The 17,638-nt window shown below is 37.9% G+C and overlaps 1 protein-coding gene across 2 annotated transcripts in view; it reads left to right on the forward strand.

Annotated features, from left to right (window-relative positions):
* Positions 1–2,165: 2,165 nt before the first annotated feature.
* The window catches only part of XPO4 (exportin 4), a 131,378-nt gene continuing 115,905 nt past the window's right edge, over positions 2,166–17,638 (forward strand). For both annotated transcript variants that reach the window (XR_005211088.1, XM_037800003.1), the window contains exon 1: positions 2,166–2,234. Coding sequence is in view for 1 of the 2 variants with exons in the window: in XM_037800003.1 (XP_037655931.1) it covers positions 2,166–2,234 (69 nt within the window). In the remaining variant the exon portion in view is untranslated. The remainder of the gene's footprint in view (positions 2,235–17,638) is intronic.

Raw genomic sequence — 17,638 nt, forward strand, 5'->3', positions numbered from 1 at the left:
CTGGACTAGAAACATTTCTCTCATGCCTGGTGAAGAATTACTCGAGTTTGTACAACTTTCTTCTACTCTTCTATTATGGGATTTGAAAAGCATGTGGCTAAGCTGAAATACCACTTTTTTTTTTTTCAGAGTATTATTTTTGAACAAGAAATCAAGCAGAGGAACAATATTCAAGGAGGGAAGGTTGAACTAGTAGGCAAATTCTAAAGTGCCTTACATTATTGAGATTCTACAAAGTAAATATTTGACCTATCCTAAAATCCATGGCTCTCCGTTATGTGAGATGGGTTTGTAACTTACTTAAAAAGGGATTCGAAATACTAAGTGAATTTGAAAGGAAGCATACTCACATTTGATGAAACACTTTTAGTTCCTCCTCACGAGTAGCGTGTCTAGATTCGAAGTTCTTAAGTAATTGCAACAAAGCAAATGATTTGGAACTCAAGGCCTAATCTGAAGTATAAGTTTCCTTCAAATACTTAATGTCACAAACTATTTACTTATCTATGTGGTTGCAGATATAATATTGATCTGCAGTAATTACTCTATGTAGCAGCTAGAGTCATTTTGTAATCTGTTTGCCTTATGTCAAGCAGTATGTTAACCACTTAGTTTTAAACAATCATTAAAATTAGAAAAGGCCACTAATGGCATTTTGGCTCACTTTACCCTTTGGTAATGAAATAAATGGTACTTCCTTTGCAATAAAAATCTTCTTAATTCACTTTCTGAATTTCAAGTTGTAGAGATGCCAAATACAAGAAACATGTGTTTACAAGGAGCTAATAATGCAGTTCTGCTGCAGTGACATAGAATATAAAACCTCAAAAGTATGGTTTACTTATAACTAGGGAAAAGACATAGAGGAAGATTTTCTCTAAAAGAAACTTTGAAAAACTTAAATGAAGCTGACTTTCTGTGAGGCACCAGAAGGCAGAAGCAGCATCAAAAGGTAGAAGCTATGAGAAAGTAGAGGTCAGCTCAAACTAAACAAAAGAAACCCTTCGGGTAAACAACTTTTTCTAACACTTAAAGCTGGTTTGTTTACTCAGATAGCTGCTGACAGAACCACTTACCCGGAATGTCTTAAGGGTCACTGAAGCTTTTGGGAAAGAAGGTTGGATTAGCAGACACTAACGTACCTTCGAACCCGATTCCATCATTAACATCACTATCATGAATTCCTTAAACAAACACGGCAAAGCGGTAGCAATTGAGGTCTTACTGAATTCAAGAAGACGTCCCATGCAATCAAGGTGAGGGTTCCTGTTCCCTGCTTTCTCCCAATCCTATATGAGACAGCCCTAGAAAATTGAAGAAGGCAAGAGAAAAGGATGGATTTTCTATTTGGGTCCCATAGCGACTGGCTGTCCCAATTAACTTGGACGAGTCTCCTGCAAAAGGACCTCCATTAAGAAAAGGAAGCATATATCCTGGGATGCTTCCTTTTTGTGTCAAGAAGAAACAAATTTGGACGCATAAAACAGAGATCCTCCGAAAGGACGTGCAATCTCAGGAGAGGGAGGAAGTGGGAGTGGTGAAGGTGGGGTGGTTCCAAGTCCAAGAAACTACGTGGGGGAGGGATGTGTAAGGGAAAGACGTGCAATGCTGGTGGTGTGAAGGGTAGGAACTGAAGGGATGGACTGGAGTCTGGGGCCCTCGGAGACCCCGAGTTATGCATAGTGGAGGAGGGAAACAATCCGTGTCTTGTCTTCGGGGAAGAGGAAGGGTGCGCAGGCAAGGAGGAGGGGACCGGCGTCTGAAGCCCTCGGCGACGTCGAGGGGTGCAGGATGGAAAAGGAAGGACCGGTGTCTGGGACCCTGCAGGGACCGGGAGGTGTGCACAGGTCCCTGGAGTCCAGTGAACCGGGTGGGAGGAGGGCGATTGCGGACATGGCGCATGCGCGGACTCACCCTCCCTTATCGCAACTTCGGGGACCAGCGTGTGGCTCCGACCCTTCCCCTACCCCGGCTCCGTCGGCCCTGCCCATCTTCCCCGCTCACGCTCTCCTCAGCAGTCACCCCAGGCCGGAATCCCGTCCCATCCCGCGGGGACCAGACGCGCTCCTTCGCCTGGGGCCGCGCGCGCTCGGGGTCGCACCCGGATTGGGCGCCGCGGCGCCGCTCCCAGAATGCAGCGCATGGCGCGTCATTGAAGAGAGACCATGATGGCGGCGGCGCTGGGTCCCCCAGAAGTGATCGCTCAGCTGGAGAACGCAGCCAAAGTTCTGATGGTGAGGACGCCGCGTCCCCGGTCCCGGCTCCCCGGGCCTCCGGCTGGCTCTGCCTTGCCGGTCCTCGCCGTCCGCCGGACTGGCGACCGGGCAGGGCCTTCAGGGAGTCCTGGAAGTGGAGGAGATGGCGATGGTGGTGGCGTGGCGCAGGAGTCTCCATCCTGCTTCTTTCATCCTGCCTTCGTCCCCTGCTTCCTGGGGTTGTCCCCCTTGTCCTAGCTGCCCAGCACCCCAGCCGCGCGTCGGGGAGGTGATGGAGTGGGAAGGAGGGTTTGTGGTGCCACCGTCTTCACCCTACACCCTGTCCCGCAGACCGAGTCGCAGAGTAAGGCGCGGGCAGGGAGGTTGGGGCTGCACCGCAGGATCTGGGTCGAGGGAATTTGGGGGCTGTGCTCGCCGCTGGGGAGTTGGAGCCTGCAGGGAATTGGTGGCACAGCCTGGGAGCTGTTAAGAACCCTTATTCCCTTCGTACATTCCGGTCTTTAAGCTCTTTCTCTGAAATACAGCCACCTCTGGGTAACCGCAGCCGGCAGCACGTGGAGGGACCTTCAGGAGCGAGGGAAGGGAACCTTGGGGACCAAGGTCATTGGGGCAAAACTTGGCCCAGTACTGACCTTGCGGGTCGCGCTTTACGGAGAGTTGAGTCTACGGTACTCGTTGACTTCATTTTTAACGCTATACATTAAACAGCTGGATGAGTAGATGATTTACCCAGGGAGTTTGAGAAGGCCAGATCAAAGGATAAAAGTACTCCACGCAGGGAATAGAAGTAAGGATAAACTACATTCAGTTACTCAGTAAACTGTATGTTTGCGTTTGCTGGTTCATCTTTGTTTCTGTAAATTATGACTTAAGTGCTTGTATTTTTATTTCTTATTTTGGAAGTTAGAGTTTGGTTTATTTGATTACTTGAATTGATTCACCCAGATTCGTTGCATATTTGAGCTCTTGTCTTTTCCTTTTGGTTCAGTGACTGGGTTGTGTGTCCGAGCAACACATTCAAAAATATTTCAACTAATTCTAGCATAGTTTATAGTTCCACTTAATAAGTTCTGTTTTCACACACAACTCCAGATAGTTTAGCTCATGAAATTGAGAAGTCTAATAAAAGGATTTATTTGCTTCATTATGAGTAAAATTCTGTGTATGATTTTGTCTGAAAACTGAATGGATAACATTTTCAGACTCTTGCAAGTAAGTTCAGAAAAAATTAGCCAGTCATCAACAAGGTTCTTAAAATCTGTGACATACAGTTTCCATGCTCTCGTTCTTACATTGATAAGATAAAATTAGTGTTCATCGTGGGCCTGATATAAGTTATGATTTGCACTTGCCATTACCTTCTCTTTTACTTGGCAAAGCTAGTTTTATCACGTATAAGGGGTGGCAGAGAAGAATAAGTGCTGTTTATTGAGTGCTTACCACATGTCTCCTACTGTACTTGATACTTTACATAGTTTTATTAATTCTTGCAACAGCCTTACAAGGTTGAGAGAGAGTTTAAGTGGTCCAGGCTACATCATTACTGTAGTGACTGAATTAAGTATAGTACTCAGATTTAAACCGGGTCTCTTTCCACTGTACCTCACCACCTCTCATGTGTGCTGTATAGGTACCTTTTACATGCTTTTTATCTTTCCAGAGGAGAATAGTAGTGAACAGAAAAAAGTTATTATTAAAAACAGAAAATTCTGTTTTGGAAATTTCTACTTACTATTAAAAAATGTGTACCTGATGGTGAGGTTAGCAGTTACCACATTATTCCTCAGTATGAAAGCTACATATTATCAAGAATAATAAACATTTATTGAGTGCTTACAGAGTGCTCAGTACTTTGCCAAAGACTTTCCATATGTTACCTTAATTAATCCTCAGTAACTTGATGAAGTAGATATTATTACTTTCATTTTCGTTTTATGTTCCAAGGAACTCAAATGTATAGATGCTAGTAATTTACCTACATATCGCAGAAAGTAGTGGAGTGGGAACTCAAACACAGGTTTGTCAGTTACCGGTCTGTGGTCCTAACCTGTAGGATAGTGGAAACAGAAAGAAGGCAAATTAATTCATTTGGGGATGGTTAAAATTGTTAAATCTCCTTCAGTTACTAAGTTTTTGAATATTAAATAAAAGGTGATTTTATCATTTATCAATCTGGGACTGAGGAAATATTGTTTATAGATATTGCTCTGTTTTATCTGCTGGTAAAGGTATTTTGAATTCAGATTAATTAGTGATGCCTTTCAAAATTAGTTTCACCTAATTTTTTCATTAGATAAACCATATATGTCTTTTATGAAAATCACAGCATAGAATTTTAGTATGTGGAACAATTCTAAAAGATCTTTTTATATAGAGGTCTTTGGGAGTCCGTGGATGGATGTCAGAAGGAATTTGTAAGCAATTTCTTCTTTGGGTACAAATATTACATTTTTGGTAATAGAGTCTATAGCTTTTATCAGTTTCTCTGAGGAAATAGAGACACTGAGAAATAAGAACTTAGTATAAGCATTCTCCCTTCCATTATATAGATGGGGAAACAGAGGTTCAAAGAGGTAGAAGTGACTTACTCAGGGTAGGTCACAGAGCAAATCAGTGAGTCATAAGACTGATCCCGAACCCAGATCATAGACTTCCATATCGAAACTTTTTTTAAAAACTTTTATTTACTCAGCCATGTTGCTTCTCAAAGTTAGCATGTTATAATACTAGATATTACATTTCATTACTTGAGAAATTTCTAAATGTGTTTTTAGACATCGCAGTTGTTTCACTGTATATTTATAAAGTCAATCCTATTTAGGTTGTTGGATGATGTGCAAAATAAAGTATATAAGAACTATAGAGTAAAAAAAGATAATTTATAGATTTTATAGGTCTCAACATGAAGAGTAATTTTCCCCCAAGAGGTAGTCATGGAATATTTTGTGCACATGCTTGTAAATACTGCTTCATTTTTTATTTAAGATAGTGCTAGAAAATTTGAGGGCAAACAATCTTGACAGTTGTAAACTAGTAACAATATGCAAGTATAATGATCTATTTTGAAAACATTATTTAGATAGGTCCTGAAAATTCCTTTTCCAGAAAGATGTCAGTTGTTGGCTTTTGCTTAAGAATCTTAAACCTAAATTTTTGAGAGGACATAAAATACATAGCAGAGTTAGTAAAGTTGACTGTGCTTTTGTACTAACACTCTCTTCAGTGGGAGTCTTAATGATTAAATGAATTTAGAAAGTTACCTAAATGTAGATCTGAAAATTTGGTATTGTGGGTACATTTTATGTTATTTAAAAATAATAACAGCAATTCCAGAATATATTATTATAAAATTATATCTACAATATGCAAATTTAGAGTAAAAAGTGAGATTCTCCTTCCTCTCCCTTTCCTTACCCCCAACATGTCTTCTTTCCCTAAATAACCCATATTAGCAGTTTGACTGGATATATTTTGACTTTTCCTGTACTTTAAAAATATACCTTTAGGTAGGTTTTGTTTTGTTTTGTTTTGTTTTAACACAAATGAGAGACTGTAAATATTATTCTTTATTAAGAAAAAGATCTTAAATACCTTCAATACCTTCTCCACAGTAAGAAATTTAAGCAGTGCAGAAGGATGTATAGGGGAAGGTAAAGTTCTTAGTTCCCATTCCCACTTTTTGGAGAGGACTGTTAACAGTTTCTTAGATATCCATATTGAAATTTTTCAAGCATAAGCACATATATATATATATATATATATATATATATATATAAATTAATTTTTTATTTAAATGAGATTATAGCACATATATATATATAAATTAATTTTTTATTTAAATGAGATTATATCCATACTTCTGTAATTTTCTTTGTTCATCTAATGTTGTTGATGAATTTTTAAGAAAGCTGTTTCTATTTTCTTTTTCATGAATAGTTATAAAATGTAGTATGTGTTTTGATTTTAGAGATACCATAATGGAAAGGTTTAGAATTCTTATAGTGTTAGTCTTGCATCGGTTTGAACCATAAGTTAAAGAGTGCTTTATTTATTGTCTTGAATTCCCTTGGATTTGTAACCCTAGTTCCTTTAGGTTGTTAAAGATTGTCCTTAGTATATGTGATGGTTGGGTTCATGTGTCAACTTGGCTAGGTGGCCTAGCTGTCTGGTCAAGCAGGCACTGGCCTGACGATTCCTGTGAGGCTATTTGAGGCTGGTTGGTTTGTCGGATCATCAGTCAATTGACTGCAGCTGACTGATGACTCATCAAGGGGCGTGCTTCCACAGTGAGAGAATGCAATTGGCTGGATTTGGTCCGGGTGATCAGTTGGAGGCTTATAAGCCAGACGGTTAGAGAACCTTCACTTCTTCTTCAGCTGCTCAGTGAAGCTTTTCCTGGGGAGCTCGTCGAAGTTGCCAGTTCGTTTCCTGAGGAGTTCGTCAAAGTTGTTGGTTCGTTTCCCGAGGAGTTCGTCGGACGTCTTCCTTGGAGTTGACAGCTTGTTGACGGCTCTGCAGAATTTGGACTCGTGCGCTCCCGCAGTTGCGTGAGTCACTTTTACAATTTGATAATAAGAGACATCTCTCATTGATTCTGTTTCCAAGGAGAACCCTAACTAATACAGTATATGTGCTGTGATTGTCCTCAGTGAGTGTGTGCAATGACAAAATAAGATAGTATGGAGTGCACATGTTAACTGATATGTTATATGTTAATGAAAGGGCTTAATGATTGGTTTTCATAGTTTATTGTAGTAGAATATGGTTAATATCTGAAAATATGTGTAAAATTTTGCTATATAAAACTTATTGTCTTATTTGATTCTCATATCAGTCTGTGAACTAAATAGGTTGAAGAGATTTTCTTTAATTTTATAAATGAGAAAATCCAAGATTCAGAGCTGGTAAATGATTAGTCTGTGGTCATATAGTTAGTTTGGATCTAGAATTCAAATTCTGGCCATTCATTCATTCTAGAAAATTTCTTCACTATGTACTTGTTAGGCACTATGCTAAAGAGACAGGAAAAGGACAGGTCTTTTTTCAAGGAGTGTGTAGTTTAGTGGGAGGCAAATAAATTAGCCATTGTGTGGTGATGTTATAAAGAAATACATACTAGTGTTAATGTGGGAGTTTGGGGTAGGGTCATCTACCTCAGACTGAGGCGGGGATATAGAAAGGGCTTCTTGGAACAGGAGACCTTTCAACTGAGGCACAAAGGACAAAATGTAGTTTCTCAGGTGGAAAAACGGATATCCCATGAAGAAGGATATATTTGTACAAAGGCCTGAGAAAACACAGTGTATTTTATATTTAGGGAACTACAGATATTTGAGCATTTATTTAGTAGGTATTCGGAGCCCTCCTATGTTTAAAGAACAATGCTTGTATTTTTTCTTTAACCAGTAATGTACATGCCATAAAATTAAGAATTTTCGTATAGAGTTTACTTATGGAAAAAATGCATTATATTGCATAAGCATTTTTATTTATTTCAACCCTGTCTTTTAGTCCTTTCTGTGAGACTAGAAAAATGCTTTTGGAAAAGTGGAAAATGAAAAATTCTTTCCCTTGAGACTAATTAATGGGGAATTTCAAATACAGTTCAGTTAGATGTGTATTGTGCAGTTGGATTTGTGTGAAACTCAGCAAATTGGATCAGACAGTGATCCATAGAAACATTGTGAAGATCTTTGAATCATTCATAGATGGATAAAAGGCAGTTGATAGAATTCAACAGCATTTTATGATTAAAAATTTAGTAAACTAGGAATTGAAGGGAATTCTCAATATGATTAAGAAAAAATAGTTATTTGAAACCGCTATTAAAAGGTGAAATTCTTAGGCATAAGAGAGTGAGTCCTAATATAACTATTGTTCAACACCTGGAGGACCTAACCTGATAACATAAGGTAAGAAAAAGGAATAAGTGCAAATATTGGAAAGAAATGTAAAAAAGATGATTATTTGTAGGTGATATGACATTCAGGGAAAAAACTCCAAGGAAATTAACTAAAAAAACTATTAAAACTGATAGTTGTTTGTTAAGTTGGCCAGATACAAGATAGATAAACCAACTGCAAGAGTTCCTTTATACTGGCAATGAGCAGCTTAAAAATGGAAAAACGCATTCTGTTAGGAATAAAAATGTAGTAATAAATTGTAAGACTATTTAATAAGAAACTTGCAACTTTTTTGTGAAGAAAAACATAAAACTTATTTGAATAATATATAAAAAAATCTAAATTAAATGAAGTCTGTATTCCTGGATCCAAAGAGTCAATCTGGTTGAGGTGGTGGTTCCTCCCTCATTAATCTATAAATTGAATGTAATGTCAGTCAAAATCCTCCTCTCCCCTCATCCCTTTTTTTCAGGTAGAAGAAAAACTTGACTACTTAATTAGAAAATACATCTGGGAGAATAATTGTGAGAGAATAACCTTTAATTTTATTTATTTATTTATTTATTTATTTAATCTTCATTTTATTGAGATATATTCACATACCACACAGTCATACAACACAAATCATACATTCCATTGTTCACAGTACCATTACATAGTTGTACATTCATCACCTAAATCAATCCCTGACACCTTCATTAGCACACATATAAAAATAACAAGAATAATAATTAAAGTGAAAAAGAGCAATTGAAGTAAAAAAGAACACTGGGTACCTTTGTCTGTTTGTTTGTTTGTTTCCTTCCCCTATTTTTCTACTCATCCATCCATAAACTAGACAAAGTGGAGTGTGGTCCTTATGGCTTTCCCAATCCCATTGTCACCCCTCATAAGCTACATTTTTATACAATTGTCTTCGAGATTCATGGGTTCTGGGTTGTAGTTTGATAGTTCCAGGTATCCACCACCAGCTACCCCAATTCTTTAGAACCTAAAAAGGGTTGTCTAAAGTGTGCGTAAGAGTGCTCACCAGAGTGACCTCTTGGCTCCTTTTGGAATCTCTCTGCCACTGAAGCTTATTTCAGAGAATAACCTTTTAAAAAGAAAAAGAAAAAAGAAGTAGAAAGGAGGTACTGGGAAACTTGATGTACCAGCTATTAAATGTATTCAAAAGCTGTAGAAAGTTGGGACTGAATAGTTCATAAACATAACTGTGATTAAAATGGTATTTCAAAATGTAAATGTGTGGAGAAGCAGACACTGCTAGTGGAACTGTAAAATTTTACAAGTTCTGGTGGATATTTTGGTGGTATGTTGCAAGAGCCTTAAAAATGTACATATCCTTTGACCTCAGATATTTCATTTCTAGTAGTATTCTGCCTATGGAAATATTTGCACATATACAAAGGATGTTTACTGTAGTATACTTTTCTGTAGCAAAGAATTGATACATGTAAATGTGTAGTTGTAAGAAATTGGCTAAATAAACTAATATTTTATATAATGGAATATTAGGGAGCTTTAAAAAAATGTGTTGGATCTAATATGGTGGATTTTTTTTGTGTGTGGAAAGACCAGGACATGGAAAGATGCTGAAAATAACTGAGGAAGGTGTAGAACTGAATATATGGCATGATCTTATTTGATTTCTTAAAAAGAAAATCACTGCATATGTTTGTATTTATACAGAAACAGACCTGGAAGAGCTATGCTAAACTTTTAAGAATTGCTGTCTAGGGAGTAGCATTGGGTTTGTTAAGAGTCCTCATTTTCTATGTTTTTATATAGTTTAATGTTTTCACAACTTAAAAGCCTTATATTGAATCACAGATTAACAAAAGAAAATTAAAAAGTGAATAATGATTCACGCTGAGTAAAGACTAGATTTGTGGTTTTGCACTTATAAATTAGGTCATCCTCTTTCCACAGCTATGTTTAATCATTGTTAGCTAAGCATAATCTTGTTAACAAAAGGAAAAAAAAATCCTTTGAATGAGAAACAGCTATTAGAAAAGCATTCCAAACCTCTCAGGTCAAGCTCTACTCACTTGTAATTATGGAAAAAATTAGGTCCACTATGAAATGACCAGAATATTTTAGACCAGAGACTTTCACAAGCAGGTGTATAATCCGTTTTAGGGTGATTCCTGAGTTTTACCTGTAAAGTTTCTCTTCGAGTAGTCCCCTCATCCCATTCACTCCTTTTTAATGGCTTCCTTAATGGGGTGCTAAAAGCTCAGCATAATTGTTGGCCCCTGCTTCATATTCCAGCCATATCTCTTACTAGGCTGTTTCTGCTTGCTTTCTTTGTGTACTGGCCAGTACCACCTACATTATAGCAGGGACCAGTGCAAAATGAAAATGCAGGGTGCCTAGTTCAAAAAAACAGGAGAAAAGTGCCATTAAAGGTTTTAGAATATGAATCTTTTTCCTTTAAAAATATTTTATTGTAAAACATAATGGGGGACATAGTACTTTATGAGTAATAACAGACTTATAAATTGCAAAACATATTTTTGTGTCATAATTTTATATAATAGATTCAGTGCATGTGGGACATATAATACAATACATACAGTACATTTATTTATGTGATATCTAGATTGATTATAAGATTTTTCTGACTTTCCTACAAATTTACTTATTCAGTTACACAAATTTATATATTTAGCAAATTCATTTTCAGTTGATCTATTTGAAAATGACATCAGTTGCTCTTAGCAAATGCAAGATTGCAAGTAATTTCAGGTAATTTTTAATTTTTTGATGGATCTCTGCTGATGTAACTTACTGGGGCTGGTAAGAGTATTTTATAGGCTGTGACAACATTGGAATAAATTTCTGATAAATTATTTTTAAAAATTTTTAGTACATTTAGAGGTTACGATTTTTGCAGAACAATTTTTTTTCTAAAATTTGACTGTTCATACAAATTATTTTCATGTAAGTTTAAATTTAAATTTATACATTGGCATTTTAATGTTTCCTTTGACGTTTCTTGTTGCTTGTAGAGGTCATAAAGAAACCAAAAGTGGCTTCGTTATTTGTATGTATTTCAATGTGTCCATGCATTGTCTTTGTATTTTCAATTATAAGAAAAAAGTGTTTTTAATATCGTCTTCCTCCTTTGTAATTGGTTCATCTGAAACTTCATATTAAAATGGCATTCTTTTCCATCAAACGTGCCAATCTTTAATTTCCATTTCTATGCCTGTGGATGTTTTGCTTTGCAGTTGTAGTTTTCAAAACTAGGGATTCTAAAGTGTTTGAAGAATTCTAGTCATTTGCTGATATGCTTTATTGCAATGTCCACATTTTTGTTCTGTAGTTTACTGACAAACTTTACTGCTTGAGTGTGGCAGCTCCTGTGCCAGTGCTTAGACTGGAGCATTAAGACTTGTGCATGTCCCCTAGGGATGGGTCCTGGGAAGGACAAGTAAGCTGGCTTCCCACTGCGAGTCACAGCACTCTCCTGTATGCACCACCTTTCTCCTGTGGCTGTTGATGCTGTCGCTGACTGCCAATCGGTGTAGGTTCCAAGGCCTAGCACCCCCTGCTACCCCAAAGCATGTGCATATGTGAATACACTGGCCAGTCTTCGCTGCCCCCGTGCATTCTCCTTTGTCCAGTTGGGCTTCACTTAAAAAATACACGTTCAAAGATGAAATGATTAAGAATTTCAGAGCAATGCACACCCTTGAAGTTGACCTTGGCCCTAGCATACTGGCTTTCTAAAGTCCATCATGCTCAATCTGCACCTCTTTCCAGGATTTGTATGTATTCTCTTGCCCTTCTCCTCCTGCCTTTGTCTAGTTGACATTGAATTCTTCAGACCTCAGCTTAGTTGTTTCCTTTGTTAAAAAATCCTGACTATTGTGAACTTGATTAAGTTCTTATTTTATAGCACCATTTGATTTATAACACTTATTACACCTGCAGTTTTCCACTTATTTGTGTGATTGACTCCTCCACTACTTCAAGAACTCTGTGAGGATAGGGATTCTGTTTGTTTTGGTTCATCATTGACTACTGTTAATGTCCGTAACACCTAGCACATTGCCTGTCACATAGTAAGCATTTAATATATGTATTTGTGGACTGAAATATATCATACTGCTGTGGGGGAAGGCATATAGTATAATGGGTTCCAGAGACAGATTACCAAGGTTTGAATTGAAGTTTCGTTCACTCCTTGCTCCTTGTGTGGCTTGGGCTTTGCTATTACCTTAACAACTTCTTATAACTCTCCCTGCATGGCTTTTTCTCTGTGCATTAACCACACCAACCTTCTTTCAATCCTTCCCACTCTAGTCCTCCATTCTGCCAGAGGTCTTTTCATTATATACTGTTGTTCCCCTTGCTTGGAATGCCCTTTTAAAAAATTATTAGAGAAGTTGTAGATTTATACAAAAATCATGTATGAAATACAGTGTTCCCTTATACCACCCTATTATTAACCCCTTGCATTACTGTGGCTGTTTTTTACAATTGATGAGAACACTTTTATAATTGTACTATTGACTACAATCTGTGGTTTACATTAGGGTTCACTGTGTTGTACAGTCCTGTGTTCTTTTTTGTTACTCTAGTATCATATATATAACCTAAAATTTCACCTTGCAACCATATTCAAGTATATAATTCAGTGCTGTTAATTACGTTACAATGTTGTGCTACCATCACAAAACTTTTCCATCACCCCAAATGGAAACTTTGAACAATTTAATAGAATGCTCTTTTTCACTTTCACCTGACTTTTTAGATGTCAATTCAATTGCCACTTTCTCAGAGAAACCTTCCTTAACCTCCTGAAAGTGAAACTCATCTATCCTTCAATAACACCCCTCACATTTGGAATCTTATTTGTGTGGTTAATGAATGTGAGTTGGTTTCCCTTGATAAATTCTAATATATGTGAGTGCAGGGACCTTGTTTGCTTTTCCTTAATAATGTGAATCTAGCATCTAACAGTGCTAGACACATAGTACTAGCTCAGTTATGTCTGTTGAGTGAAAAAACGAATGAATAAATGAATGAATGAATTGATGAATTCTAATACATATGAGTGCAGGGACCTTGTCTGCTTTTCCTTAATATGAATCAAGCATCTAACACAGTGCTAGACACATAGTACTAGCTCAGTAATGTCTGTTGAGTAAAAAAGTGAATGAATGAATGAATCTAGTTGTAGTGTCATACATTTGTTCTGGTTCATCCTCTGATCTTTTGATTTGGGTGTTTGGGTTTGGGTTATCCATATTGTCTGGTTTTTTCATATGCTTTAAAATTTTCTGTTGTTTTTGGCCTTTTGGCATTTGCTTTACTTGATAGGGTTCTTTTAGGATATGTAGAATTATTCAAAGGCTAATCTCTAATTTGTCAGATCTACAGCTTGGTGGCATATACTTTCTCTAACTAACCAGCAGATGGTGTCCATGAGTCACCTATTCCCCTCAAGTCAGTTCTCCCCAACTTTGTCTTTGTAGTGTACGGGGATCTGATTCTTGTGGGGTCCAGTTGGTGCACCAAGTTTGGGTGTGTTGTTGGTGCTGTCCGCCCTGAATGTGGAGCGTGTGTCTGAGCGGTTAGGGAGGCAGGGCAGCTTTAATAATCAAACCTCCCAGGTGTTCTTGGAGATTTAAGGCTGTTGCAAGGGTCTAAACCTTCATTTCAGTCTCGCCACAGATTGTCTCTGCCACTGACTCTCAAGTCCTTGGTATTGGCATAGGGTCCCTGGGATTTCTTAGTGGGTCCCTCTTCCCAGCCATGCCCTTCCAGGGACCCTGCTGGGGGAAGGCTGTGCTACGTCACAAGTGCGTGCCTCCCTCAAGGGAAGCCCTGGGCCTCCAGGCCATGCAGGGGCATTCGTAGCCTGCTGTAAAGATGGCTGAATGGGGCATGTTAACCTCCCCCTTTTTGCACAGCTCCGCCTTCCCAGCTCCAGGACAATTAGCTGTGGGTGTGGAAAGGCCACTGTCCATGCCTGATATTGTGGCGTGTGTGCGGTGTTGGGGGAAACACTTCCCGTTGCATTGGGTCCCTTGGTGTGGCTCTGATCCGTGGCTCCGGTGCCAGGCAGGAGCGCTCCCAACCCACCAGGAAGATGGCTGCAAGGGGCATGGTTTTTTTCTCCTTTTGGCTCACCTCTGCCCTCCCTGCTCCGAGACAATTAGCAGTAGGTCCACGAAAGGCTATCTTCCATGCCAGATAATGAGACGTTTGCACAGCCCGTTCCTGCCGCACTTCACTGTGTGGTTCTTGCTGTCGTATCTGCAGCTGCTTTTGGTTTTTGTAAAAACAGAACTAGTCTGCCTCCAAACGCCAACGCACGGTTTCCCCACACCGCAGCGTGGCTGCCGGACATTCAGCAGGTTCACTCACTTGTTTCAGAACGCAGACTCCTGGTTTCACCAAGTGCACGGTCCCTGTGGATTTAGCAGACCGACCTTGTCCAGCTGGTGCATCGCTGGAACTGGTATTCGGGTCACTTTCTGGCTTTTATCTAGTATTTTGCATGGAGGTGTTTTTTTGCCCTGTCTCTCCTAGCCACCATCTTAGGTTCTATATACTTGGCTTTCTGAGGTACTGCCAAACTGTCTTCCACAGTGGCTGCACCGTTTTATTTTCCCACTAGCAATGACAATATTCCTATTTCCCTGTATCTTCCCCAAAACTTGTAATTTTGTTTCCTTAATATTAACTATTTTAATAGGTATGAAATGGTATTTCAGTGTGGTTTTGATTTGTTTTTCCCTGATAGCTAATGATGTTGAGCATCTTTTCATGTACTTTTTAGCCATTTTCATATCCTCTGTGGAGAAGTGTCTATTCAAGTCTTTAGCATATTGTTAGTTTTTTTGTCTTTTTGTTGAGTTGTAGGCTTGCTCTATATATTATGTATATTGAACTCGTAGTGGATATGTGATTTCCAAATATTTTCTCCCATTGAGTAGGTTATCTTTCACTTTTGTGACAAAGTCCTTTGCACAGAAATTCTTAACTTTGATGAGGACCCGTTTATCTGTTTTTTTTTTTTCTTTTGTAGTTTGTACTTTGAGTATAAAGTCTTAAAAAACCATTGCCTAACACAAGATCCTGAAGATGCTTCCCTCCATTTTATTCTGGGAGCTTTATAGTTTTGGTTCTTAAATTTAGGTCTTTGATCCTTTTTGGGAAAATTCTTGTATATGGTGTGAGATAGGGTTCCTCCTTCATTCCTTTGCATATGGATATCCAGTTCTCCCAACACCGTTTGTTGAAGAGACTGTGGACTTGGCAGCCTTGTCAAAAATCAGTCGGCCATAGATAAGAGAGTCTATTTCTGAACTCTCGAATATATTCCATTGGTCAGTATGCCTATCCTTCTGCCAGTAACGTGCTGTTTTGATCGCCATAGCTTTGCAGTAAGCTTTAAAGTAAGGAGGTATGAGTCCTCCAACTTCGTTCATCGTTTTGAAGATGTTCTTGGCTATCTGGGGCCCCTGGCCCTTCCAAATAAATTTGGTTATTGGCTTTTCCATTTCTGTGAAGTAGGCTGTTGAGATTTTAATTGGGATTGCATTGAATAGGTAAATAATTTTGGGTAGAATTAACATCTTAATGATAATTTGTCTTCCAATCCATGAACATGGAATGTCCTTCCATTTATTGAGATCTTCTTTGATTTGTTTTTGTTAAGTTTTGTAGTTTTCCATGCATAAGTCCTTTACATCCTTGGTTAAATTTATTCCTGGATATTTGATTATTTTAGTGGCTATTGTAAATGGACTCTTTCCTTGATTTCCCCTTCAGATTGCTCATTACAAGTGTTAGAAACACTAGTGACTTTTGTGTGTTGCTCTTGTACTCTGCCACTGCTGAATTAATTTAAGAGCTCTAGTAGTTTTGTTGTAAATTATTCAGGATTCTTTCTCTATACAGTAATGCCGTCTGCAAATAGTGAAAATTTTACTTCTTCCTTTGCCATTTGGATGCCTGTTATTTCATTTTCTTGCCTAACTGCTCTGGCTAGAAGTTCCAGTATAATGTTGAATAACAAAGGCAACAATGGGCATCCTTGTCTTGTTCCAGATCTTAGAGGGAAAGCTTTCAGTCTTAACACAAATGAAGTATAATGTTAACAATGGGTTTTTCATAGATACCCTTTAACATGTTGAGGAAGTTTCTTTCTATTCCTATTTTTCCAAGTTTTTTTTTTTTTTAAATCAAGAAAGGATGCTAGATTTTATCAAATTCTTTTCTGCATCAATTGAGACGATATGTTTTTCTTTTCTTTTCATTCTGTTAATGTGGTGGATTGCATTAAATGATTTTCCTAGGTTGAGCCATCCTTGCATATACCAGATAAAACCCACTTGATCATGGTGTATAATTCTTTTGATGTACTGTTAGATTTGATTTGCAAATATTTTTTTTGAGGATTTATGCATCTATATTCATAAGGGAAATTGGTTTGTAATTTCCTTTTCTTGTAGTATCTTTATCTGGCTTTGGTATTAGAATCATGTTGGCTTCATAAAAGGCGTTATTTAGTGTTCCCTCCTGTACGATTTTTTGGAAGAGTTTGAGCAGGATTGTTATTGTTTTTGGAATCTTTGGTAGAATTCACCTGTGAAACTATCTGGTCCTTGGCTTTTCTTTGTGGGGAGATTTTTGATGACTGATACAATCTCTTTAGTTGTAATTGGTTTGTTGAGATTTTCTATTTCTTTTTGAGTTAGTGTAGGTTGTTTCTGTGTTTCTAGGAAGTTGTCCATTTCATCTATGTTGTCTAATTTATTGACATACCATTGTTCATAGTAACCTCTTATGATTCTTTTTATTTCTGTGGGGTCAGTAGTCATGTCTCCCCTCTCATTTCTTCTCTTATTTGCCTCTCCTCTCTTTTTGTCTGTCAGTCTAGCCAGTTTTATTGGTGTTTCAAAGAACCAACTTTTGGTTTTGTAATGCTCTCTACTGTTTTTCATTTTCTACTTTATTTCTGCTCTAATCTTTGTTACTTTCCTTCTTCTTACTTTGGATTTAGTTTGCTGTTCTTTTTCTAGTTTTCTAGACTTGTTTTGTGAATCAACATGTGGTTTATCCTGGAGAACTATCTGTGGGTACTTGCAAAGAATATATATCCTACTCTGTTGGGGTGTAATGTTCTGTATATGTTTGTTAGGTTTTGTTCATGTATCATATTATTCAAATTCTCTTTTTCCTTATTGATATTCTGTCTACATGTTCTCTTTATTGAAGAGAGTGGTGTATTGAAGTGTGTATTATTATAGAGAAGCCTATATCACCCTTCAGTTTTTCCAGTTTTTGCCTCATATATTTTGGGGCACCTTGGTTAGATGCATAAATATTTATGATGGTCATTTCTTGGTGGATTGACCCTTTTATTAACATATAGTATCCTTTATTTCTTGAAACAGCTTTTGACTTAATGTCTATTTTTGTCTGATATTAGTGTAGCTATACCAGCTCTATTTTTGGTTACTATTTGCATGGAATATCTTTTTCCATCTTTTCACT

This window comes from Choloepus didactylus, chromosome 12 (assembly GCF_015220235.1).
Source record: "Choloepus didactylus isolate mChoDid1 chromosome 12, mChoDid1.pri, whole genome shotgun sequence".
Lineage (NCBI taxonomy): Eukaryota > Metazoa > Chordata > Mammalia > Pilosa > Megalonychidae > Choloepus > Choloepus didactylus.